Below are 27,796 nucleotides of genomic sequence, written 5' to 3'. Positions count from 1 at the left end.
GAATTTGTAACCTAAGTGTAACGGATTTTTAATTGTTAGGGGCTAAGGCAAGGTCCTCGTTGTTTTTGGTTTGTCCAACAACATCAATGATACCTTGATACACAAGCACCAAGCAGAAAATTTTGGAGACAAGGAGAAAGCAGAGCTTTTTTTTCCCCTCCTTTTGCTTTACAGTGTGTTTCATCTCTCACTTTTCAGTTTACTTTGTGTTTACTGTTTTATATTGTTAACAATTTTTGTTTTTCTAAGAGTGTTTCAGTTAGTGTGCTGTAAATACATAGAAAACTTTATTTTAGCTAACCTGAGATAACTTCCAAGAGGAGCATCAGTTTGAGGCCATTTCTGAAGTCCTCTTCAATGTTCTCAATCTGTGTGCCTGCTTTCCTGAGATGAGAATTGCACCAGGCTGTAAATGTCTGTAATAGTAATTAAAAATTAGAAATTAAAAAAAATACTAATCAACACAGCATTTTCCAAAACAACTGCTAAGCCATCTGAGCAAACTCTGCATCTGAGATTTGGATGTCCACCTCCCATTCATTCTATACATGTTGACGAGTTCAAAATTCTTATCCCAGATGTTGATGAAGACGCAAAGGATTTCTTGAATAGAAGGAATTTTGTGTTAGATTCTGCTTGTCAATGCATCTCCTGACAAAAGATCTACACATAAAGACAAAGCTTGCACACAAATGGAGATACTTAGGTTTGCAGGGAAAAAACAATCACAAAAGCAACCATGAGCAGTTTTCTCTATTCCATGAAGAATAACTAAGTCTGCTTTTAGTTGCAGAGATGAAAAGCAGAACTAATTCCATTGATCTGCAGAGGTCATATACACGTTAGTTTCTGTATGAATTAAATCAAAACACAGGCTACTATGAAATTTCTGACAAATTCTCTTTGCTTTTCAGTGTCTGTTAAGATATATAAAGCAAGTTTGTATTTACTAGGTGTTTTACCTGGGTATTTAGGTTAGACTTCAGCTACTTGAAATTGTCAGATATTTGGAATTCCTCTTCTTCTGCTATTTTAAATTGCCATAGTTTTAAAAATATTTAATTCAAATAGTTTAAAACAATAAAATATATCCCAACTGTCAATATGAAATTCCCTTTGGCCTTCTTTACTCTTATGTAGTTTTTTAGATTATTTAATTTCTGATCTCTCAGAAACAGAATAATGAAGGACAGTAGATGATGACAAAAATTCTCCCTGGAATTGAATTTTGTAAATTCTAGACATACCTTAAGAAGACATGGACTGAATTTTCCAAAATGTTTTGTTTTTTTTCTTAAAAATGCAACCTTTTGTTAAAAATAACAGTTTTACTATTGTTGGGTTTGACCCAATTTATATGAACAATTGACCTGCAGCTTCCTGGGCTCTTTTCTCAGTGCTTGTACAGTGACAAGGAACAGCTTGCTAAACTTTAGTTTTATCAAATTCTCCTATTGAATTGAAAGCAAATAAGAAGTGCTACGGATATGGCAAAGCTGTGGAGTGAAATCCTTAATTCTAGGCACCAGGAAAAGGAGGAGAGAGAAGAAAGTATTGGAAGTGGTTCTGGGCAGGGATCCTGTTGACCTGCAGAGGATGGATTGCAGGTAAAGGCATAAGTTACTCTGTGTGGAGACGGAGATAAGTATGGGTACAGCTGAAGCATCTCTGCAAATTCATCTATTTTAATAAAGGGATGTTAGCTTGAAAAGCAGTCATTCAGGAAGGTAAAATGCTCCTCATGTTAAGGTAACTAGCTTTACTGAGTTCATGAGAGACCTGAAACCAGAGTGTACCAATCATCACAATAGAGATACAAGGCACCCCTACCCTCAGGGCATGATATGATGGAATGTTAGGATGGCATTTGGTTTGGATCATTATAGAGTTAGGATCTAGTTTATAAGACTAATTTGTCTGCCTCAAGCAGTATCTTACTCTAGTGATATGTATCTGAAAAGGCTTAGCACCACATTAAGTCATTGGCAAACACTAAAAATTATTACAAGCATCTTGGAAGGAATAATATTATGGTAATACAGAAAAAACAGCTGAAAGCACTAAAGGGTAAATGCACATGAACCTTGCATGGCAATTTGGCAATAAATATTAGAAAGTTGAACCACTAAATAAATGAGCCTTTCATGAATTAAGTGATGGACATGTGCTTATCTGCAGATGCTATTGCAGTTTGTAGAACTGTTCCAAGCACACCACACTAAAGTCAAAGAGGAACGTGGAGAATAACTTCAGCCAATTCCATCTCTTCTTTTAGACATTTATTGTAAGTGTTCTGACCTTGTACCACTCAAGTAAATGAGTTTTCCTCGTTTTTCATTTAATTAATGGTTTAATGGCAACAACCCCACCAGTTGAGCAGCCTTAAAATACAAATCTGATTCCTACTGTGAAAAAAGCTACTTCTCAGTTTGTTAAGAAAAAATGGAACCTGGTACTTCTTAGTACTCGTGTCTATATATACATACATAGGGGTACATTGGGAAACAGCCCTTGAAAACAAAGGGGTCCAGGAGGGATGGACATGCTTCAAGAAGGAAGTCTTGAACACAGAGGAGCAGGCTGTCCCAGTGTGCCGAAAGGTGAACCGGTGGGGAAGACAACCGGTCTGGCTGGGGTTGTTTAGCCTGGAGAAGAGGAGGCTCAGGGGAGACCTCATCACTCTCTACAACTTCCTGAAAGGAGGTTGTAGCCAGGTGGGCGTCGGTCTCTTCTCCCAGGCAAGCAGCAGTAGGACAAGAGGACACGGTCTTAAACTCTGCCAGGGGAGGTTTAGGTTGGATATTAGGAAGGAATTTTTTACAGACAGAGTAATCAGACACTGGAATGGGCTGCCCAGGGAGGTAGATTCACTGTCCCTGGAGGTTTTTAAGATGAGACTGGATGTGGCACTTAGTGTCATGGTCTAGTAACCACTGCAGTGTTGGATCAAGGGTTGGACTTGATGATCTCAGAGGTCTTTTCCAACCCAGTTGATTCTATGATTATACATATATGAAACAAATTAGAATTTTATCCACCTCTAATCTCACTGTGGTCCTCTACTTTACCTCTACAATAGCTGATTCAACTTACTGAATGCTGCAATGATAGACACAAAACATAAGTTTTATACAAAGATCATGAAGTTTTCAAGTAATTTAAATAGTTTCTCTTGAAAATGGACATTTTTATGGTGCTGAATTTACTGAGATACAAATAGTTTTCTCAATATTGTTCATTTTATGGAAACACTAAGTAGCCAATGTCACTATGATATAAACAAGGAAAAGGTGCTGCTACTGCTGAGTCAAGGTGTTTTCAATAAACAGTTTGATGACAGACACTGGTTTTATGTTCTGCTTTTTTATGTCTGTAGGTTGTTTAAGATTCTTTCCAGCAGTAAGGGCATTTGTAGCATTCTGAAGGATAAACTAGGAATTACCTACAATGCCTCCATTCATGGGATAATAAGTTCTACTGAAGCACTCTACTGTGCACGGATTCTTTATTTAGACTATCTGTATATACATAGTTTAGATTGTCTCCCATATCTAGAATAAGAGAATTAGATCTTTTATTTAAAGTACAGTTTCTCAGAGCTTTCTGGTCTATTAGTGCACCAGCTCATGGAATGGTACCATCTATCCCCTTATGAGAATTGTCCTGTGCCTCGTGGAAGTGCCACAGCAGTACATCACAGCAGACTCTCAGCATGTGGCTTCATCGTGTGGTGCCTTCCAAACTAGCTTATTTTTCCTAGGACTAAACATGGTTATAGGAATGATATTTGGGGAAGTACTTACTGTGTTTCAGTGATGCAAGCCATTAGTGACTGCATCAAGGCTACTGCAAAACTTAACTTGCAAATTTTAAGAGTTTCCACAATCCACATTTTATTTAACCCTCATCCCTCCATTCCTATTTCAATACCACTTGTTCATATGGCTTTGGCTTTAACTAACAATTCTATTCATAGTTATTGAGTAACAATTCAAAGCACATTTAAGTCCTGGAGATCAAGATACAGCCAGCGTATAGCACGCTGCAAATTTGTAATCCGTTGGGATTTAAAAGCTATTAAATGACTTAGACAAAGCAAATTCCTTTTTCTACTGAGCTGTACAGAACATTTTAGAGTATCAGATTGCCCAGAGAAAGAAAGCAGGACTGAAGGCACTGAGCTGAATACCAGGAAGGATACAAATAAGTGTCTAAAAAGCTAGATATTTCTTTCAGAATTTATTTACCATACATGGCTCTACAAAGTTAAAATATAAATAAATAAAAATTCCTCCTTTTCAAAGTTACTACAAAAGAAATTTTGCTGACATTCTTAGATGAGAGACCCCAGAAGAGGGGATACAGGGCAGGAACCCAAACAATTTGCAGTCCCACAGGTAAATGTGGAACTCTCTTGTTCTCTTAATGCTCTATTAATTGTCTACTTCTGTCACAGGTCTATTTTGGAAACACTAAATCCAGAAAAGGGAATGTGGTTTATGTTCTGTGCCCACTTAGCCTCCTTGTGAAGACTGCCAATAGCATATTCTCCATAATTCAGATTCATAATCTGTGATGGCAAAGTGTACACCTAAGGAAGAAAACCCCTTACCTGGTAATTTAGTCGGGACACCACTTAATTTTACAAGCCCCTGACAAGTAGAATTACAATCAAGCGACAGAAAAGGGAAATATCTCTAATTATCAGTCAATTGCAGCTAATACCAAAAAGGAATAGGGTATGCCCACTTTGTGCAAATACTTTTACACATGCACACTGAAGGATGTGCTTTGCTTGAAAAAGTGGTACCTCTGAGGTCAGAATTGTCCTACACTTCTGGGAAAGCCGACATGTCCTTTTTATGTGAGTTTAATGATAACTTACTTTAAATAGTGGTTCAAAGCCAGAAAACAAGATGCTTTAAAAGAAAGTTTCACATGTGCATGTGATAATATGAATAAAGAGAAATGAGAAAGTACCAGCTACCACACTCTCCAATATTGTTACCCACTGTGAGTCACAAGACAACTTGTTCCACCTCCTGAAGATGCAGAGTAAATTTCTAATTTGGCACTGACAGTGAGTCCATAACGAACATCACTAAAACAGCAGCATAACTTGGATGCAGAGGGGATACACTCCACAAGTTCAGAAAGATTTATTTGCTTGCACTCAGAATTGAAATTTAGAAGTGGATCCAGCCTAATGATGGACTGGGGACCCGTATGCTATTAGTGCATATATTTCATATCAGAGGTTAACTCTACCTTCACTCTCTCCATCTCAAATCAATTTCTGTCTGCTATAGTTTTTTTAAGTGTTCAAAACTAATATTTATTTTAAAAAGCACGTGTCTGCTTGAGTGTAGCCCTACCAGTAGCCCAAGAAAGGTTACTTGCTCACAGGAGTCATTTGGTTTTTGAGTTTCTAGCCTTTCTATAGCATTAAGAAATGAAAATATAGACAAAATCCAATTTTAACCTATGCGTTATTAAAAATGTGCCTGTTAAGCAAAACAGAAGCACAACTGATTTTAAGTGGACCTTAAATTCTAATAACCAGAGCAGAAGAACACACCTGACTAAAATTAACTTCAAATACAAACATTCAAAAAACCACATTTGTTTATATACATATGTATTATCCTGAATTATCTCAGTCTGATAAAGTTGTTTCTTAAAACTGCTTTACAGCCCTTCTTCTAAGGAGTTTTTCCCCTCTCTTTATGTTAGCTGAGGGTCTTCATTACCTCTAAGCTAAATGGGATGCAGTGATTCACTCTGTAATTATACAGAACATTACTGGGCTGAGTGCACGGCAAGGGTGTTACAGAAGGAGCTCTGCCAGAACATTCCCACTAGGCCAGCCTGAGGTTTCCCCTTGAAGAATTTCCCATCTGTCTGTTATCCATGTTTTAAAATATAAGTTGTGAACCTGCAACATGATCTCCTAGCTCCTGTGTCCACACAGTGTTCTGATGACTGCAGAATCAGGGGTTTTCTCTGGGATTAGGATACAGTCCATGTTGGCCCTCATTCTCTTAACTGTTTAATTCTGCTCCCAAAACAAGAGGTATGAAGGTGAAACACAGCAGAAAATTGTATGGCCTTTATAAGCTAGCTTGATGTGAACCAATGACTACACATGGCACCTTTCAGCTGTTCCTAGAATATCTATACTTGCAGTATAATTAGGTGCATGAGGATATTTTTACGAATTGAAAATAAATAACATCTTACATCTTGGTTGTTTGTTTGAACTATTATTACCTGTCCCCTTGCTCTTCTTTCCCCTTGCAGTGGAAGCCTAAATGCATTGGCACATACTAGAATAACTGTAACAGGGGAGGTGATTCACCAGTACAACTCAATCATGTCAAAACACCAGTGGGCAAAGTGGGATTTTAACACAAAACACACCTGAGCACAGCAGCAATGCAAGTGAAGCTGAGTGAGGGATACCATGAAGGCTAAGGGAGGGAAAATGTTTAGCGTGTTGCAAAAGGTCACTAAATGGAAACCCTCAAATTGCAGGCACTATGTCAAAACCAAATTCCTGGGAACAACAGAAATGATAAGAATAGAACCATCTCACAATGTAAGTTAGTAGAAGCTCCATCACAAGGGCCCCAAATCCAGTGCTGGGGAAAGCCCTTCCTGCTCCAGCACATCCATCCATACAGCTGAACAGATGGTGTCAGATGATATGCCAGCATACTCCGCACTGTCAGCAGATCTGCTCTACTAACTAAGGGAACTTCCCCTCAGTCCCTTAGTTTTATCATTCATAGGAGAAGTCACCAAAGGGATGCATTCATCACACAGGACATTGCACATGTCTTACTGGCACTCTGCATTTTGCTTGCTTGGAAGAGCCTGGGGAAACCTCAGTCCTTGCGAAGCAGGTGGCCTAATCCTGTGTGAGTCTAGGGTTTCTTGTAAAACATGCAACTCTGTCCAGTACTGAATGACTGAACGTCTGTTTTACAGCGCTCACTATTACCAAAAAAAACAGATCATGTAAATATCCCTTCAAGAATCATTTGGCAAAAATGAAACCCAAGAAATGTCAAGTGTGTGACATTAGCTCTTTCTTTCAGAGGAGATCGATGTTGTTCTATTGATCTAAACTGGAAGAAAACTCAGGAGGTAGCAAGATGCATGGGAAATTCAGTATGGGTCACTGCCTGCACTATCCTCACTTTTTTTCTTAAGAAAAGAATAAGAAGGAAACAAAGGAAGCTAAGAGGCTTTACAAGGTCTTTGAAGGGACTAAACCAGTTAAACTATTGCTAGGTTGATTAGGAGCAGGTGGATATCTTTATTGGATCACCTGAGATAGCTGGAAAAGAGAGAGAAGTTTTCAGACACGTAAGCCCATCCTTGCAAGTGAGGGAGAAGCATCAGTCTTGAGCAGGAAAATTTAGGTAAAACTTCAGGTAATGCAGGGTTCTGATGAATCATCAATATAATGCTCCAACAGCTCTATTCCCTGTTGGAATCTCCTTCCTTTTTCACTACTTCTGATGACACTCATTTATGAAAGCTTTACAGCTGCAAACATCTGTAAGATCCAAATATGTGACTTCTCAGAATACATGCAGTACCATAGGGTAGTTCTGCTTGAGTATTTTCTTAGTTTAAAATAATTCTGCCTAGTTAAATGTATTTTTGAACAAAAGCATTGATATTTTAGAAGTAGGAGAACATGCAATGTTTAAAACCCCATTTGAAACTAAAAGGTATTCAGGATCTGTAGGACAGTTCTGGTCTAGATCTACTTTTCATTTTTTGAATTTCAGGAATCATGCAAATAAGAGAACCTTGCTCAGAAAAATAACACAGAAATAAAAGAAGGAGGGATCCAACGAAAATCTTCAGCAAATTATGGGGGTGGTTTTATCTTTTATTGGAATGGGCTGCCCAGAGAGGTGGTGGATTCACCATCCCTGGAGATTTTTAAACGCAGATTGAACGTGGCACTGAGTGCCATGATCTAGTAAATGGACTGGATTTGGACCAAGGGTTGGACTCGATGATCTCGGAGGTCTTTTCCAACCCAATCGATTCTATGATTCCATGATTCTATGATCTTGCATTATAAAAACTGTTGGTGAATCAGAGCTCACCATTGGTGAATCAGAGCTCAAATCAGTGCAGCAGTTTAATTACGTAGGTAGCCTCATCTCCTCGGATGGTAAGACTGACAGAGAGATAGACAACAGGTTAGCAAAGGCATATAGTGCCTTCGGAAAGCTTCATAAGAGAGTTTGGCAAAATAAACACTTGAAGAAAAGTACAAAGATCAGTGTTTATAGAGCCATTGTGCTGTCTACTCTTTTATATGGATCCAAATCTTGGGTCATCTACCGCCACCATCTGCGACTCTTAGAACACTTCCATCAATGCTGTCTTCATACAATCCTAAACACCCACTGGTCAGATTATATGACTAATATGTCTGTTCTAGAACAAGCAGCAGTTACAAGTTTTGACGCCATGTTGCTGAGAACACAGCTGCGTTGGGAAGGGCATGTCTCCAGGATGAAGGACCACCACCTCCCTAAGATCTTGCTTTATGGTGAACTTGCCACCGGCTGCTGCAAGAGAGGAGCCCCAAAGAGAAGATACAAGGACTCCCTGAAACAACATCTCAGCCTTGACCATATTGATCAACATAACTGGTCTACTCTGGCCTCCAGTCGGGAGGCCTGGAGACACATCATCTATAACACTGCCGTTTCCTTTGAGAACGCACACAGGATCACTCTCGAGGAGAAAAGACAAAGTAGAAAGAATCGTGTCTTGCAGAATATACCACCTAAGGAGTCCTTCTCCTGTGCCTTTTGCAACCGGACTTGTCTGTCTCATATTGGCCTTTTTAGCCACCAGCACGCTTGTAACAAATGTGGGTAGAGCCCTTCCCAAATCTTTGTTCACAAAGCCCGGCCATGATGATGATGATGATGATGATGATGATGATGATGATGATGATGATAAAAACTGTAGGATACCTTTACCCATTCTTATCTTTACAACATAACTGCAATGTACCCAATTTGTAGGCAGGAATTAGAAAGACAAAGGAGCTGTCAGGAAAAAAAAAAGACTGCTGTCTACTTCTGATGTGTTCTCTGAATTCTGAGTATTCTGAGTATTTTTTTTTACAGATTCTTATCACTAAGCAGACCAGAGTAGTCCCTGGCATATTCACACATGTCAATTTTAATAAAAAACGGAGAAACAGAGTCTTGTAGGTGACAAAAGGTCTGGCATACTTTGTTTACACAAAAGTAGGAAACTTTGCTAGGCAAGTGAGCATCAATTTTTACTAAATCCAATCTTATATTTCAAAATTAAACTTCCAAGGACAAGCAAGCAAAAACTTACATTGTACTACATTTCTAAGCCTGCAGTTAGGTACATGCATGTCCTCTGATCATGATTTTGTCTACCTAAACTCTAGCCATTTGTCCTAGTTCCACTGGCTAAGGTAGAGTATTTTAAAGGTCCCCAAACTGGGACTCTACAGAAGCAGATTTCTTATGTTATCTACCTATTGCAACCATCTCTTTATCAAAGAGGAAAATTAAACACAAAAATAAATGAGAAGTTTGAAAAGAGAGCAATACTTATCTCAAACATTAAAGAAGTCAGAAGAGAGAAGATAATAAATCAGATCTCTGTGTTCACTGAAGACAGAATTTTAGACAGATGTCAAGAAGAAGCTGTAAATTAATCTTATTTCTAGAAGCAGTGAAGCACTGGAAGAGACTGGCTGGGTAAATGTGGAACCTCTCTTCTCGGACATGATTAAGAACAAGTTGGATAAATAATGTCAAAAAGAGCATGAGCATACTTGCTTCTGCCTAAAAGTATGGAAATGGACTAAATGCTTTCCTTGATTCTCCCAGTAATACTTTCCATGCTGTTCATGGAAGATTCTCATCCTGACATCTACACCGCAGCCTTGAAAAGGGAGAATAGCAAGACTGTTTTTCCTTCCAGATTCTGTGTCTGAGAAGCCCTAAAACTTAGGTACATAAGTTATCCAAAGACTACAAAATAAGAAGTCACTCAGCAGAAAACAACTTCCTTATAGAAATCCAAATGCTTAGCATGCAACAGATAGCTGTAAATTTTGTTTCTGTCAGGGTGTTCTTTCTGTGGTGATCCCCATTTCCCTCTTCTACTTTCATATGACCCTTTAATTTCCCTTAGCAAAAAGAAATCTAATACTGGAGATTTGTCAGGGATATTGGAGAAAAAGAAAGTGATGACAGAGAATAATAATGAAACAAAGCTGAAGAAATGTAACAGGATAGAGGGAAAGGAGATTCAAAGTCAATAGGCAGAAGAGTGTTCACAGAAAATTAAACATAAACCAAATTAAAATGAAAGTGGATTCCATGATCTGTTCTATTGGTATGTAGATTTCTTGAGGTCTGTATTATGATCCTTGAGAAGAGACCCTGACGTGTGTTTTCTCCCCAACTTTGCAACAGCCTTTTAGGCTCTTAAGACAGGAATTTAAAAAATGTTTTTACTGTCCTAAATGCTGAGCAAATTTTGACCCATGATTCCTCATATGGGACTATAATCCTTTTAACAACGATGAAAGCAGATGTTAGGCATAGCTGAGTATTTTTAAGTGTTCCACTTCTGTATTCAAGGATAATGAGAACAATAAAGCCTCCATATTCCACCACACTATTGCAGCAGAAAATTAACTGTTGCTTATGAAATGCTCAAACACTACCCTGAAAAAAAACCCAATAAAGAAATAGTAGCAAGAAAGATTAGAAAGTTAACAGAACTATAAATACCTTGTAAATAAAGAACTGTAAAAAAATGAATCAAAACCTGAACCTACTGTGAACAGATGGAAAACAACAAAAACTACCAATATCTTCAGCATCTGTTCTATATCACCCAAAGTCTTGAAAACCAAATCTGGCTATTTAGTATAAACCAGTTACCTACTACTGTAAATATAGTTACATGATAGTTACCCTTCTCTCCTTAAATACTTAGCAAATTTTGAAATGTGCCAACCTCTCCAGTATGGAGAAAGAAGTGGCTCAGGGAACTGTTAAGAATAGCAATGACTGTGAGTAACCCCACAGATGCAATCTGAGAAAGCATTTTCACATAGAGGAATTTTTTTAGCTTTCACCCCTACGATGAAAAGTCACTGTCCCTACCTCTCACTAATAAGGTCGGTTTTGGGCACCACCAATGAAGCTTCCATTTCTGGTGGTTTAAGTGATGGGGACACCTGTCCTCCCGAGAGCTAAACTGAGTGTACAACTCACCTCATAGATATTAACAAACAGTCTGCATGTGTTAGCAACCTTGTCACTTATTCACCTGGCCTGGGTTCAAAATACTGACCTAAAAGTGAAAGGTTCCCATCAGCCACACATTCCCAATCAATAAATTAAAAGTCCATCTTCAGTACAAGGTTATCTTTCATCATGGGCTGGGGTGTAGGGACTATTAGAATATTCCACTCAGAAGGCTTTGCAACACTGAGACTTTTAATTAATAATGTCACCACCTTGCTAAGCAGTGACAAAGGTCAGGGGTTTGCAAGTCAGCTTTCTCTTGGGTGTGAATGACTATTTTTGCAGTTTGTTCATTCACATTATATGCATGAATCCTTGAAAAAAGATGGTCACAAACAGCATTCAGGCAATACACTATGAGAATCCTTTGCCTAAATGTGCATGTCCAGCTGTATTATGGCAGCCCTGGATAATTCATTCTAGCTAGATGAAGTAATGAGGAGCAGGGTCTTGCTGTTTGCAATGATCTTACCTCTTTGTTTTCCCTCCTACTTCAGTAACAGTATGCATGACATCATTTACAGTTATACCCTACCTTTTGATGACTCTACTCTCTTTGCCTTTAATGTAAAACAACAGGTATGTTAATACCTTGTCATAACCGAATTAATACCTCTGGATTTTCTGGCTTACATACCATTACTCGATGCACATTCTCAATGTACAAAATTAGCACTACAGAATGGTAAATAATGGTATAATCTGTGAAGTAAACAAAGTTCTCAAATTGCTAACAAATTTCTGAGTTACAATAGCCCCCATATTAAATTGCATTCTCTAATAAAAGTGAAAAGACAGACAGTGAGTAATGGCTCAGTATCTGAGTTTTTGCTCTTCCACAGCTTTTTGTACTCCTTCTTTCAAGTTATTAAACTGCTTTGTATTTTCCAAATCATTATCCCACAGTAGAGGTGAAATATAAATATGTCTCATGGACTGAGAGCTCTAAATGCAATATTAGAAGGGCTCTGTTAATCTTTACAATGGAGTGTATTTTACAGTCTCATATACATTTTGCAAAGTTAAAATGCTGTAGCAAGCAAAAGAACTTTTATTTCATAATCCTCAAAAAACAAATATTGGTGAAAAAATTATCTATGAATCAAGCATATTCAGGACACAGTTCTTAAATGGGAGTAAAGCTTTGAAAACAAAACAAAATACAAACAAAAAAGGAATTAAAGGAACAACACAAATGTAAAGTTTTGAATAATCTGGTTTTGGTCAATGGCTTTTGCTTTCTTTTTTTCTCAGATGTTCATTTTGTATTTCCCTCAAAGGAAAATTTTATGAACATATTGATCTCTTTCAATAGGCCATATGGTTTCTAGCATTTAATAATTCAACAATTAACTGATCATGGTTTGGTTTTTTTTTTATATACATGCAACACTGCCAATTTTGCTCTTCAAAATGCCTCCTACTGAAATCTGCAGAAACAGAGAAGCATCACCCACAAGGACCTGTGCCTTTCTGACAGAACCACAGTACTCCTACGCAGCATGACTGGGAGCTTTACAGCATCCACCCTGGACCTCTGAGGACTGCCAGCTATTTGCATGGTACAACAGTATTTTCCTTTAATGGGGTAAGATAACTTTAGAGCATACTAACCAAATATTCTCTGCTCCAATACACTGCACTTTGCAGAGCTTGCATGTACCCTATAAAAACAAGTAAGCCTGACATTACAACCTGAGGTAGTATGGCTACAGCAACCAATATCTTACACAGCATTCCCAGTCACTTTACACCACAGAACCTTACAGTGCATATCTGCAAATAAATTAGTTCACACCCAGTTGTCAGGGCATTAAAATAGATTTGCCACTAAATAGATCTGCACTAAAATAGATTTGCACGAAGTTGAGTGCAGCAAAGAAATGTTGTACACATTTTTATAAAAGTTTTAACAGACTCTGTCACCCATGTAATAAAGACTGCATCTTTGCATTATACAGAGGTATATATTCATATCTTAAAGTGCTGTCCAAATACCTCTCCTCAACCAATCAAGTATGACACTAGGAACTTGAGCAGAGAGCTTGAAGAGCATAAAGTGTGTAGGTTCTGCTAGAAAGTCCAATGTACTGAAGCATGCTCCCAAATATCTCTTTTTCATGCACCCTCTGTCTTGCTCTCCAGAAGATTTTTAGAGACAGATCTTCGGTGGACAAAATTAGACACCTCCCAATACTTTTGCTGTAGTGGAACTGAGACCTATTTGCATTCTGGTGCTTTCTGGATCACTTTTGAGCAAAGTGATACTTGGGAAGTCTCACTGTAAGCACTATTTAGACAAAGAGCAATATTTAAGGAGCTCTTTTTGGATCTAAGTTCTGAAAAACCAAGAAACACAAGGATATGTCATGGGACTAAAATATCCAACCAGAAGTTGAAATGTGATAGGGTCAAAAGAAATTCACCCATTTCTACATGGCTCAGAATGAGTTAATTATGGAGCACCACCTTTCATGCTCAGCATTTCTACTTCACAAGAGTATCAGCAAACTAGAAAGCCTCTTCAGAAAAAGATTTGCAGTAAATATACCAACAGGTTTGGAGGGAATCGTTTCAGCAGTGATAAAATATTTGAGACCAGTCATTCTACGGTTTTCTCTCTCCACCCGTATTATTTTCTAACTGGTCACTCCTTCACCATTAGAGAAGAAAAGAATAATCTCTTCTACATTTGCCTCTCCATGTGGAAAGTTAAAAATGAAGTATAGGTAATCCAAAAAGGTGGTAATCTGCAAGGACAAATCTGCAGGTGTGCTTTAAAGGTGAAGTCAATGCCCCTTATACTGCCTGGGGCTTTTTCTCCAGTATATTAAACAAAGAACATGCATTGACACTACCCTATCAGTGTCAAATAAACTTTCTTAATAAAGAGACAGGATCTTCTATTATTTCCAGTCTCAGATCCTTCTTCTACAAACTGTACCCTACAGTGCTCCTCCTGGTTTCCCAAAAGCTTATGAACTATCACAGATAGTGTTGGCTAACAGTTTTGTTTCAGAGATACATATTTTAATAACCAAATACTATTGGGTTGAAATGGAAGAAACATTTACACATTACAGTATGGAAGGAACTAAAGGTATGCCCTCTGGAAATAGAAGGATTAATTAAAGTAGGCTAATCCAGGATTTAGTTGACTGGATTTCCAAATGTCTTTCCCTTGCTTTCTCTGTTGATTTTCTTCACCATGCTATCTTTATCCAATAATGATATACTACACTGTCAAGTGAGTAAGTAAATCCATTATAAATTGGTCAATATAGTGAATCAGAGTGGGATAAAACTATGTTCCTATCCAACTTGGCAACATTCTCTGAAGCACTTCTATAATCAGAAAATCAGGTCTTCTGACAGATACTGAAAGTTTTTTTCAATTCTACACTCACCAACACACACATCTTTAAGTCTCTGACACCAATAAATGATGGGAAAAATATGTCAGTAGTCAGACTCCAAGATATTTACACAGTCAATGCTATCTTTGCACTCTGTTATGTAGTACCTTTGAAGATAACCAAATCTGGTTTCACTTGTTATCTAAACTGCAGTTTCAGATTAGACTCTTATAGGGAAAGGAAAACCTCATACATTAATTCCCTATTATGCAACAAAAACCGCTCTGTGGCATATATGCCGGTTTACTCAATGCAATATTTCTCAATACACAAAGCATATAATCTGCCCATGTGAATTTCTTTACTATTGTAACTGACGACTAAAAAAAATTTCAATTTTTATTTCATGCCTGTTTTAAGAATCTGTTTTTTAAAGAACTTGCTAATTTCTGCAATAAAAGATACTACTGAAACATATTGGGTTGATTTTTTTAATGAGGCATTAGCTATAGAATACCCTGTAAGCCAGCAAACTTTCAGAAAACTCAGAAAAATGTTACCGTTAATAAATAATTTTTAGTGAGGCTTAGGTTCCTAAATTACTGAGCTTTTCACAAAAACAGACTAAAGAGCAAAGCACTACTCAGGATCTTTGGATTGCTTGATTACGTATGAATTAGAAATTTAACGAAGTAGCCTGTTCTAAAGCACCTAACTTAGATAGGTAAATAAACAATGATGACTGGAACCGCTGAAGGCATAAACATCAGTGTTTTAGACAGTACAGTGTCTGTGATAAATAAGCTGCTTCATCAATTAAACACACAGTTCTTTATTTATAGCGTATTTCTCAACAGAAGCCATGCTGGGACCTGTGCTTGGTCATGGAAAGCAAGCCAGCTTCAGCCTCATGTATGGTGTTTTGCTTGTCCTTCAGTATTAATGCCAGATGGATGATAAGTTCATTATACATAATATGTCCATGCACGGATATAGCTGCTTGTGGGGCTGCACTGCAAACTACATTACTGAAATGATTTAGGATTTAGAAGCAGTAAGAAGAGGGAGAGTTGCTTCAAATTTCTTCAGTGATCTGGTATATAGCAGAAGATCATTGTACCAGCAAATGAAGGGGACTGGAAGTCTACGGATAGTAGTAGAATCAAAGGCGATCAGTTAGTCTGCCAAAGAAAATGTGTGGTGGAACTACTCTCCAGAGTACAGCTGGAGATGAGCTCGGACTATAGAGGGTTTTTATAGCCCAAAGAAACTCCTCTAGGCTAAATAATACCCCAGAGCTACACAATTATTTATGGCTGGGTGTTTGGGCTAGGTTTTTGCTTTTTTTTAAAATTTGTATTTAATGCAGCTGGGTACTAGTTCTCTTCACATTCAAAAGTGCAATGTCTTAAGTCTTGCAGCAGTGAAAAGCTACACCAGTGTCAAGATTAAATATGAAACGGAGTTAAAAAAAATCATTTAATGCTAGATGGTTAAGCCTTTCTGGGAGTGCCAAAAGAGCAGGCTCATTTTCAAAGGTGCAAAATAGACAGAAGTTCCTCCTGACGTCAGTGGAAATGCCTGGGTGTTCAACACCTATAAAAAATATGAGTGTTTCCTTAGATGCTTAAGGAATAACCACAGATGCTAATTTTAGACGAAGGTAGTCACTTTCCACGGACTCCTGGTATGGTAGTGGGGGTGAGCAAAGCTCTTCTGGGGGGGCAGTTAAGATTAGAAGCCATCTGCTCTAAATTGGGTTCTGCAAGTTATCAAAGTAATGGATGGCTGGACTTCTTTAACTTACAAGTTTTTGAAGAGAAATAAGAACAAACAGATTTCAAGTTGAAGGAATTCTGGCAGTTAAGAGCAGCTGGGAGGGAGCATTTGAAATAAATGGAACATCTTATTCATATCAAGTCCAATAAACATTTTGCACTTCCATCTATAAAGCCAGCAACATAGGAATTACAATCACTGTTTTGGAGATAGTGATATAGATAGACAGATATAAAGCGATGTGCCATTATAACTCAAAGCAGGGAAAACCGGGACCAGACATAGGAGCAATAGTGTCCATTCTTTCACTTGGGACAAATTTAGGATTGATTTTCTCACCTGTGTGCACACACAGAAATTTTAGGTCCAAATATACAAACTAACTAAAAATCAGCCAAACAACTGTCACCTGCTTCCCTCTGGACAAGCCTTCAAAAGCATGAAACATATTTCTACAAGCTACCATTTCAAGCAGGATACTTTCATAAACTTTCATTGCACTTAGAAGTCTTTTGCCTCTGTCTCTGCAGATGCTCTGCTCCTGCAAAGCAGCAGCACCCGCTCTGTAAGCCTTTCACACCAGTAGTTTGAGGATTACTAGGACCATGCTGTCTTGATCTGTACTGAAGTGTTCCTTGTACTGCCAGCAGGAAGAACTGCTACAGACTTTGTACAGAAACAGACACAGAGGGTGATCATAACATTGTGTTTGCTGGTTAAATGACGTGGAAAGAGGTAACTTCTATCTTTAAATACATACCCAGTTTCATGTAGAAATAGAGCACTGTATAGGACCTGTTTACTTATGATAATGTTTATGCATCAAGTCTCTCAACCTGAGGCATATTTAAAATCAACAAATCCAGTGATATAAGAACAAATGCCACACATCCTTATCACAGAATTTCATGAAATGATGTTCTTCAAACACTGAAGATGTGAAAATCACCCCAAACTAGGAATGAAATTTAATTTAGATAAAAATGGAGTGCTTGATGTGAATACATTCTCCTTGTGGTGTCAGCTGATAGTAAAGAACGCATAGCCATAAAAGTCATATTGACTCAGGAGTCAGCAACTTTTCACTGCTCACAGTAAAGGAATACCACATCAGTTACAAATTGTTTATTCCAACAATTACAGCTCAGAAGAAGTTATGCTTGGCAGTAAAGCCATCCAAACTAACTCAACTTTGCCAACTGTGTAAGCATTTTTATATTTGTTTGCTTGCAAGGATATAAAATAACACACAGGAGGGACTTTTTTTTACTTGGGACAAAGCTAAGCAGTACAAATTCCCATCTAATTCTATTTCACTGACATGTTTCTTCCTGCATCATGTCCACCTGCATTCCAGCCGATATCTATACAGATAGATATTCACAGCTAAAGAAAACCCTGATGTTCAGTCTCACTGAAGTTAATTCAGTAGAACTGTATAGTGCAATACAGAAATTACTACCTAAACTAAAAATCATTAAATAGATCAGAAGTTATGCAACAGTGATAAATTTATGTTAGGCTTTTGATATCCAATTCTTCCATCATAGTGATGAAACTCCTTTTGTCTTACTTGTAAGAGGACAGAAGAGCTTTGATGAAACATTTTGACTTGTGTTACCCCATTGGCAAAAAGCAGTCGAAATTCATCTTGCAGAGATGTTTTCTTTTGATTTGGATATTGATGGTGTGATCATGATATTTTCTTATTGAGATTCATTAGTTTATAGAATATACCTCAGTCCTGCTTTTGCTTGCGCAGGACAACCAATTGTATGAGCATGGATTGCCTATTTACTGCAGCCTCAGCGCTGGAAACCCTCAGAGGTCTTCCAAGCACACACCTTCCATGCCTCTCTCTTCAGCACTCCAGTGACCCAGAGATTCAAGCAAGATGCAGACATCCCACCCACAAGAGATTATAGCAAAGTCCACTGCTTAACACACAGCTTTTCTTTAGCTCTTAATCACCTTGGTTGCAGCTTATGGAAACCCACTCAGATCCATACTTTCTTCCAATCCTTATTGTCTTACTAATTGGATCAGCATATCTGCAGACAAACATTTTACTATACAAATTTATGGGGAGGCTGTGGTGTGTATCTATGCATGAAGGCAGGAGGTAGTCTTTGCTTCCCATTACAAAATGGTCCTTATAATTTATTTCCATGATCATACAGTTCTGTTCCTGGCAGATGTCTGAGGGTTAATTAACAGCTGAATTGAGACTGTAGGAGTTATCAATTTGACAACACTTAATAAAAGCATACAGAGCCTGGAACAGGTCAGCACTGAGAGGTTCATTTGAGTTTAAATAGAAAATATAATATTGAGTAATATATTTATTTCTCGCACTTAGTATTGGTAAAGAAAACCTTCCCATTCGAACAAACTACGTACTTAATAATTTCAAGTAAAGTGAATTTCGTAATACTTTTCTTTGAATTTTTTTCATATACCAGCATCACAGTATTCAGGCCTGCACACAAAATCGACAGGCTTCAAGACAAAATATGAAGCACACTGACAAAATATGATCGTTTCACTATCCTTTCAGCATGCTCCTCTCAAACACCCTTCCATGCAAGTAACATCAGCAAGAGGAATTTAACATGTTACTATTTTAACAAGCACTAATCTCAAAGAGGCCAATTGTACAGAACAAGCCATAAACACATCCCATATTTCTACAGAGACTCCTTCTGCTCTCATGGTAACTCTTCATAGGATAAGAGAAACTGCAACTCTATGGCCTTCTGTTGCATCAGTGTCTAATACTTGGGACAGTTACAGTAGATCCTGAAAAATCAAGACATGCTGTTGTAGAAAAAAAAAATTAAGTTCATCCATTGACTACCAAGTTCTGAGCTGGATCTCATACGGGGCCATTTACCACTGAGATCATCACTTGAAGAGCACTCAGGATTTAAAAGAAAACGAGATGTTCTATATCTGTTCTTAACACTAGAGTTTTTGGCATCCACTGTTTGAAAAGAAAATTCTTTATGCCCCTGGAGGAGCATTTGGTCTTGAAGTGCTGAAACTTCATGTTTCATAAAGGTGCACTCTGCATGTATAGTGGCCTTTATCATTTGGCAAGACATTGTTATTCTATAGAAGGCAGCCAAGTACTTGCTGAATACTAGAAAAAAAAAAAGTCTAAAAAAGCTGAAATTGTTTGCTCTTTTAATTATTAGTACTAATAGAAACTCCTGCATTTCAACCAACAGAACTTCCAAGACACCTACACCATCCTGATTATCTGCATAAAAGGTAAGAGAGGGAGAGAATTGCAGTGTAGGACTCATCATATAATATGGCATATGTTATCATAGCACATGGTTTTCCCATTATCATTCCATTTTTGAGTCTGGATGATTTTCCTCCTGGCATAATAAATCCCCTCCTGAAACTAGTTCTAAAGCTACTCAACTTAGTACCCTCATCTTTATAAGAAATATCCATAGTTAACAGGTAAGTACTAGGAATAAGTAATCTGAAGGTTCATACTCTCTTAGAAAGGAGTGTACCTTTTCCTTCCCCCACACCTTCTGCATTCACATCCAGACCCTGTTCACGCTGCTCACTCACACAGGAGAATCCGTGTGCCTTCTCAACAATCCCACTGGTATTCCAAGTGGGTAAAAAGTGTCACCTCATTAAAAACCCTCTAGCGGTGGATGTGTGCAATGGAGCCTAATGTCAAGCCTCATTATTAAAGGATAGAATTTTGCATGGTTTAAAAAAGAAAAAAATCAAGCTAATTTTATTTCCGGATAGTCTCAGTAAAAGAGGAAGACCTAGGCTGGAATTCCCTCTACACATTGCAGATATTGTTATAGTATGTACAACAATTATTTCAATCTGGAGAAGTGAGAAGTGGTTTACAGGACTGAATTCTGCTGGTGGCATCCAGCCTCTCCTGTCAACCTCTTTCTGCCTTACATTTCTTTTTCATTCATTGAGGCTCTGTTATTTCTCTCCTCCATTGAAGAACAAAGCTGTTTCCTTCCACTATATCTGCCTTCTCACACACCAGTAGAATTCTTACAGGAAGAGGTTTCTGATAAGAAATCAATTTAGATTCCATCCACAAGAAGGCAAGACAAACTTCAGAGTAAATCCGGGACACTGAGTCTAACTCTATAAATAGACACTGAAGTCAGACTGAACACAAGGTCAATTTCTCTTTCAGGCTGCAAGGAACCTCTCAAATCTGCTGAACTTAATGAAGTTGCAGCAAGACTACAACAATAAGGATGTTGCCCATCATTCACAGTCCTGATAGCTTCTTCCAAATAATTTGCCATACATGTGTCTTCCAAAAGCATTTTTTTTTAACTTGCAAGGACAACAGGAGTTGTATTACCAGCCAAAGGAGGTAATGCAGATAAATCCTTATAGGTCACACTGAAAATGTAATCTGATATGTGCTTCTGAAGACTGGAAAGATACAGCTTCTTTCCTTGAGAATCTTTTCTGAAGTCCTCACTCATGCACAAGGTTCAGCGTTATCAAGATTTGTTTTCACGAAGAGGGCAATATCAAGGTAAATAAATATTCTAAATCTTCTTCTTTATTCTATACCAGTGTAAAAAACCATCAAAATTGTCAGAAATTACATTGACACCTACATTAAAACCCTTCTGCATTAACAAAACGGTGGTACCAGGGCCATACAGCAAGCTAGAATAAGATCATCCACATATAATAATATCAGTAAGGCAAGGAACATGTTCCCAGTTCTTTCTTTACATTTGTTGATTCAATAGTGTCAGACACATTTGAATGACTGCAGAAGGCACATATTAAATATGTGAAGCCAATTTAGTGTGTTACAATATAACTATCCTGAAGAAGGGATCACAATTGTTTCACAGTCTTCCCTAGAAAGCCAACAAAACACATTTCATGTCAAAGTTTAAAAAAGCACACTTACTCCTATAATTATTTATAGCAAAAGTTACAAACAAGAAAGTGCTGTTAAACACCTGGCTGACTAAGCAGTGTTGGTAGATCAAACATTGCAAAAATACAGTATGTGCACATTTTGAGTAGCACTGCTGTGCTTGGTTTCCTAAGCTAAGGGATACTGCATTTCCCTATGTCCCCTTTAGTTATACAGAGATATAGGTAGTGAAAACCAAAAGCTCTGTGGAATTTGTTGAGCCTTTTTTTGGAAGCTTAAGAAATATAAGAAATACATTTATTATGGAGAAACATATTTATTATGGAGAAATATATTTATTATGGAGAAAAGAGAAATCATGTTTTAAGTCTTCCACTATAAGCTAGTATGACTTTTGTTCACACTCCAGTCCAGCAGGGTAGGGGCTGAAAGACAAGTGATCTCTAGTCTGACAGACCATAGAACAAACCACTTCTACCAGTTCTTACAATTATCACTGCTGGCCTCTTTCTACCAGTGGGAAAAACGAGGTGACTTGACCTTGTCTAGGGTTACGGGGCAGAATGAAGAAGAAAATCCCACCCTCTCTGGACAGACTTTTCCAAAAGTACTTCCAATATTTTTTTATTTCTGTGTAGTACTGAAGAAACAAGGGGCCACCCCCATAGATCTTTCAGCCACTGCTTAGGCGCACGTGGGCAGTGGAAGTGTACTGGGTCAAGGAGCAGACTGTAGAAGTTTCCAATCTCATGGTACCCATCTACAGGTTCAAAAGACAACAAGGCCATAATTCTTTAATTAGTTTCTACTACTGGACATCTACTGTGTCTGTTCTACTATTGGACATCTACTGTCCATTTCTACTAATGGACATCTACAGGATGTCCATTCAAAATACAATTTATTTTTTTTTTTTTTGTTATTTAGTCTTTCTTTAAAGTTGTTGCTGGAAATGCCCAATCCTGTTTAAGTTTTTGCCAATAGTGTCTATTGCAGCAAATGGTTGAATTGTTGTATTTTCCTGATTTCCTGAGTTGACATAGGCTAAATGCTACCTCAATTAAAGCATTTGAATTATTGCTCACATTCAGACAGAGTTAAACCACAACTCATCTTTCTTTCCTATAGTGTACTTCATATTTTTTGGGCATCTGTGACCACCAAGGAGCCTGGATTACAGCAGACCATAATACTCCACGAACCATGGTTATAATTAGGCGTCACATCCATTGTAATCCTATGGACGTCATCATGTGTTACCAGCATCTGTTGACAGATTTCATACCAGGCATATCACTGAAATGGCAAGTCTGGAGAGGGCAGCCCACAATAGAAACAATGGCATTTATTTTTGGTTTGATCCAAGACTGTCTAATAGAAAATATATGCTGCCAACTGCCAGGGCTCCACTGAGATCATTTTTCAATATTATATTACCAGTTAGAACAAAGATCTGTGCCCATGTACCTGCAACCTTCTCCTAATAAATAAGGAATTAAGAAAGCGCTTTCTGCCACTGTCTTAGCATGAATTAGGAAAGATAGAAGCCTTAAAATTTTACAAGGTTTAACCAACCCTTTATCATGCAAGTACTTTTCATGTAATAATAATTTAGACTCCTTTCCAAGACAAGGAGTAAGGATCCCCACTCCTAAATTTTATTTACATATGTTATCATGTTAATATTAAAACTAAACCCAGGGAACTGGCAACATAAAGTTGGAAGTAAAGCAGAGTCTGCTTTAATTTATCAATGTTGAAATCTGACTTTCTGCTGAAGTGCTGTCTGTTCAGAGAATGGAAACATAAAATTTTCAATGTAGTACAGCTACTCCCTGATTTTCTGTAAAAGTCAAGAGACTTACTGTAAACATAAAAACGTCTTCCTAATCCAAGTCCTCTTTACTTTTGATCGTTTGTCTGCATTGAAGGAAAACTTCATTAGAGTGCTGACTATCTAGTAATCTGTCCAATTTTTTTGAAAACAGCATTCTCTGAAATACTGGACAATTAAATCCTAATCAGATGTAGCCACAACCTCTTACAGCTGCACAGTTTCAAATCACTAAAGCACTTAAGCACTAAGATAATTTCCATTCTCCTTATAAAACAGAAAAACATAGTTGACCATCTGAAGAGTGTCAAATTAAAACTAATGTCAGTGTTGATGAGTACAACTTATTGGTTAGGAGTTGCAGCAGCTGGTAGATCAAGAAAAGTGAACTTCAACTCAGAGAACTTCTCCCACTATATTCATACAGCAGGATCCGAACAGGTGTGAATGTAGGAAAATTAATAAAACCAGCTAAAACTCACAGAAGGAGGGAGACTTCAAGCTAAATTTGAGCAGAAAATACCAGCTCTACAAACTTTAATGCAAAAGCAAACCCCCTGGCCCCAACAATTTTAACAGCCCTTACTTTTATAGCTATACATTTGTAGTATAGCTTTTACAGAAGCTGTGACTGCAACAGTGGGCCAGACTCTCTCATAAGATCTTAACTGGCACCTTCTACTTAGGTTTTGAAGTGAGCTGCTCAGCTATGCAGAATACATATTCAATTTTATTGTCCAGAGCACTGTCTTTCTGTCTCTCCCTTTTTTTTCCATTCTTGTAACCAGCAGATAACCTTTTAATCCCAGATCTGTCAGCTGTGACTTCAGCATCACCTTTCAAATTAGAAAGTAACAAATCTTCTACAATATTTCATCTCTGTTTTCTATGTGCTGTTTAAAACTTAGTGTTCTGAAATTAGAAGTGCAAATATTACTAAAGTATCAAACCACTGACAAGACTGATGTGGGACCATAATTTCTGCCTATGTTCAGAAAAAGAGCATGGGCAGTACTTGGTGGCTCAATAGCTTTCTTACACCTAAAAGGCAAGAAGCGTTTCCTACACAACAGTATATTCCAATATATTTACAGACCTGGTTTTTTCCCAGACAGTGAACTGGCATGTGGGAACCTAATCGTGAAATACAGTTTTCCAAATATAGCCTGGATGTATTTCTAGGCAATACTTTCCTTGTCAGATCATTCAGTTGGAATGAAGAGTATATTCTACTAAGAGCTGACTTGCAAGATCGCAACTTCAAAAGTGATTTCTCAGTCTACTCTCAGAAATATTGCAAAGTTCTGTTGCACACCAATTTTGAACCATCTCATTCATCTCCCTGTTTATAATTGCAATTTACTCTTTTTCAAAATCCACCAGGTGCACACATCAATTCAGAGTCTGCTTTCTGAAAGGAGGACCTAGGAAGTGAAGTTAAAAATTACTGAAACATTAATACATAAATCTAGCGATACTGACAGGATATTTCCAGTGCAATATAAAAAGACCCCTGACTCATAAATCATTTTCATCTGACATAGGTTTCACCTAAGAATCAAAACAGCAAATGCTTTATCTTCAAAATATGGCATAGCAACTATACATTATATACATGTTTTATACAATGTAAAATATGTTTTATTAGAACCCCTTGCTGTATGGCCCTGACAATTCCAGATACAGCATGGAAATAAGAGAGGACATCATTCCATACAGAACTACACAGACAAACACATTATTTTCAGACCTTCCTTTGCTGTTTCTCCCATGCTGGGTCCAGGAGCAGGTCCCTGTCCCATTCTTCTTCTTGGGTCATGTACTCATCTTCTTCATAGTTATAGGTGTACTGCATGTTTGTTTCTATCTGGTTCATGCTGTTCATGCTACCGGGGGATCAGCTTCAGCTGCTGAGGCTTCTACTACAATTTGAGTTTACTTGCTGATGGGTTGTAGATAGCAGTGTCTGTTTTCTTTTCTTTCTTTCTTTTTTTTTTTTTCCTTTTTCCAAGGTGACAGGGAGTGAATATGGATGAATTTTGCTGAGAGCAGAGGCTGAAACTGTCAGGTAGGTGCTGACGTGTGGTGACCTTGCTTCCCTCTCTCCCTTGCCCTCCTTCACTCTCTCTCCCTCTGTGGCTGCTGCTGTCGGTCCCTGCGGCTGACCCCTCGGAGAAGCCCGGGGCGGCTCATTGCTGCGGCTTATTATCCCCGCCGGGCTGTCACGTGGCGCTCCGGGCGGCGGCCCCGGTCCCAGCCCCGCTGCGGGCAGCGGGAGGCGGTGGGCGCTGATCCCGCACGGGGCAGCCTGGGATGGGCTGCGGGAGAGCAAGGATGGGCAGGGGGCTCGTCTCCCGCCAGCGCTGCGGGAGCTCGTCTGCTTGTCTGTCGTGCCTTACGATTTGACACAGACATGTCTTTTTTTTCCCCTCCTACTGACATGTATTTCTACTTCTCAAGACCCGTCTGTGATTTGCTAATGTAGTTCGGCATAGTTTATCATTAGTCTGAAGTCGGTATCTGTCCTTGAGCCACTTCACACTTTCGGATTAAGGATCACACGAGCCAGCACACTCAAGGACACTCAAGAGATGAAACAATTTCCATTGGAGATCATGTCTGGAGTTAACCAGAAAGCATGGAAGCACAACTTTAAAAAGCAATGCATATATTTTTGTCTAGGAAACAGTCTCAGTAAATCCAAAAGCAGGCACCAAGAAGCACATACAAAGGCCCCTAGAACCAGTAACTTCACATACGTGTGACAGGAAGCATTTACCCGTGCTTTCCATAGAGCAAAATCCAAAAGGATAGCACTGAGATCAAGCACCCTGGCAAGCTTGTCTCATATCTCCTGTGCCATATCATTTCAGTTGTCCCAGTAACAGGGTTTCTTCTGGGAATTGGCAAGTTTACTATGTTCTTCATGTAGCTTGTCATTAATACCTGCACCTATCATCAGCCAAGGTCATCCTCGCTAGCAGTGGCCACGCAAGATACAATTCCATCCTCACTTAGGAAAAGAAAATGCTCACCAAAGCTGAGCTTTTAAAAGCCATAAATACTCATATACAAGGGGGAAATGTTCAGTAAAGACAACTGTAGGTCTCTAAGACAATGTAGATGAATAACCAGAATAATTTACAGCTTATGTCCTCCATTTCATGTTGCTAACTGAAGCTCTGCTTTCTGCCATCTTCTAGCCCATAAGAATATAGAAGAACAATGCAATATAGAAGAACATGCATACATGCACAGAAAATATCTATTCACTAGCTCAAAAAAAAACTTCATAAATATAGCACTAAGGTTGCAAATTGGAATTCAGAAAAGGATTGAAACACTTCATGCAATAAAAGCAAGCTGAACTTTTGAAGACTGATGCACATACTGTAAGACAAACAGTCCAAAAATGAAGTTCCAAATCTAAGTAGTGAAGTCAGAACCACATGCTTTTTGCCTGCTCAGTGCAAACATTCTCAAAGTTGCTACACTTCCATCTATATAATGAACTAATGTTGGTGAATGCTGCTTAGACTTTTTTGTTCAAGTGCAGATGAGCATTCTCTTAGGATACTCTCAGACAATATCAAATTGCAACTACAAAACAAATTAGTTCACATAGATACACATTAAGTGTATGCTGGTGTAATTTGTGTGGTTTATTTTTATTGCTCAGTAGTCACTTGTGGTTTGAAATAGTCCAATTGCAATCACCTAAATGATAATTTAAGCCTTTGAAGTCAGTAAAACCATTTCTTCTTTTTCACCATACAAAGCACAGAAGAATTTCTAAAGGAAATGCAGAAGTCAGAGAAGCCCTAGAAGTATACACATAAATCTGTAATGCTCTGACTCAGAGCTGTCCCCCATGCAAAGAGCTCTACTGCACTAATGAAACCTGTGACCTTTCATGCACTCCCTCATTAGAGGTGAGCCACTGCAACCAGCTTTGTGCCTTTCCTCAGCACTGCCTTGTCTGGGGATCTATGTGGATGAAGTCACACGGTACTGCACCCTTCCCCACTGTGCAGTACAGGTGAGCCTTACAGGTACTGACGGCTTCATGTAGGGAAGTATTAGCTAAAATCCATGTTTTATATGTTGGCCTTTACCCTCTAACACAGGCCAGGATGCGGGTGTCATGAAATAAAAACTGAGGTGGGATGGTGACAAAGAATATCCAATCACACTGTGGATTAGGACTAGAGTCAGGCTCATGCCTAGATTTCTAGGAATCAAAAGTAAGTCTAGCCAAATTTTCCAGAATTCTAAAAGAAGTTTGCCAAGTTTTTTCATAAAATAACTGGATTTACTCAAAGCATACCTAGCCACTGCTGCAAAGGTACTGTTCATTTTTTCATGTTTACTTGGTACATATGTAAACAGTACTTTGATAACAAAGAAAATGAAACAAAAATGTTTAATTGTTCCAAGCAAACTAGAACCAAATTGTTCCAAGCTAGAACCATAGTCCCACTAGCTAGTCTGAGAGATTAAAAAAAGTAAGTATTTCAAGATCCACTTTGGCTAGGTAATATTAGTCCATTTTGGATCAAAAATATAGGGG

At 38.2% G+C, this 27,796-nt stretch overlaps 1 protein-coding gene across 1 annotated transcript in view; it reads right to left on the bottom strand.

Moving 5' to 3' along the window:
• The window catches only part of ACTN2 (actinin alpha 2), a 68,944-nt gene extending 43,570 nt beyond the window's left edge, over window positions 1-25,374 (bottom strand). Inside the window, exons 1-2 of the mRNA XM_027657265.1 lie at window positions 24,977-25,374; window positions 302-416 (exon numbers count right to left, since the gene is read on the bottom strand). Coding sequence (XP_027513066.1) covers window positions 302-416; window positions 24,977-25,111 — 250 coding nt within the window. The 5' untranslated portion in view covers window positions 25,112-25,374. The remainder of the gene's footprint in view (window positions 1-301; window positions 417-24,976) is intronic.
• Between the last annotated feature and the right edge of the window lie 2,422 nt (window positions 25,375-27,796).

This window comes from Corapipo altera, unplaced genomic scaffold (genome assembly GCF_003945725.1).
Source record: "Corapipo altera isolate COAL_440 unplaced genomic scaffold, ASM394572v1 2c, whole genome shotgun sequence".
Classification (NCBI taxonomy): Eukaryota; Metazoa; Chordata; class Aves; order Passeriformes; family Pipridae; genus Corapipo; species Corapipo altera.
The sequence above is the reverse complement of the archived record's forward strand: the minus strand, read 5'-3'. Positions and strand labels throughout refer to the sequence as shown.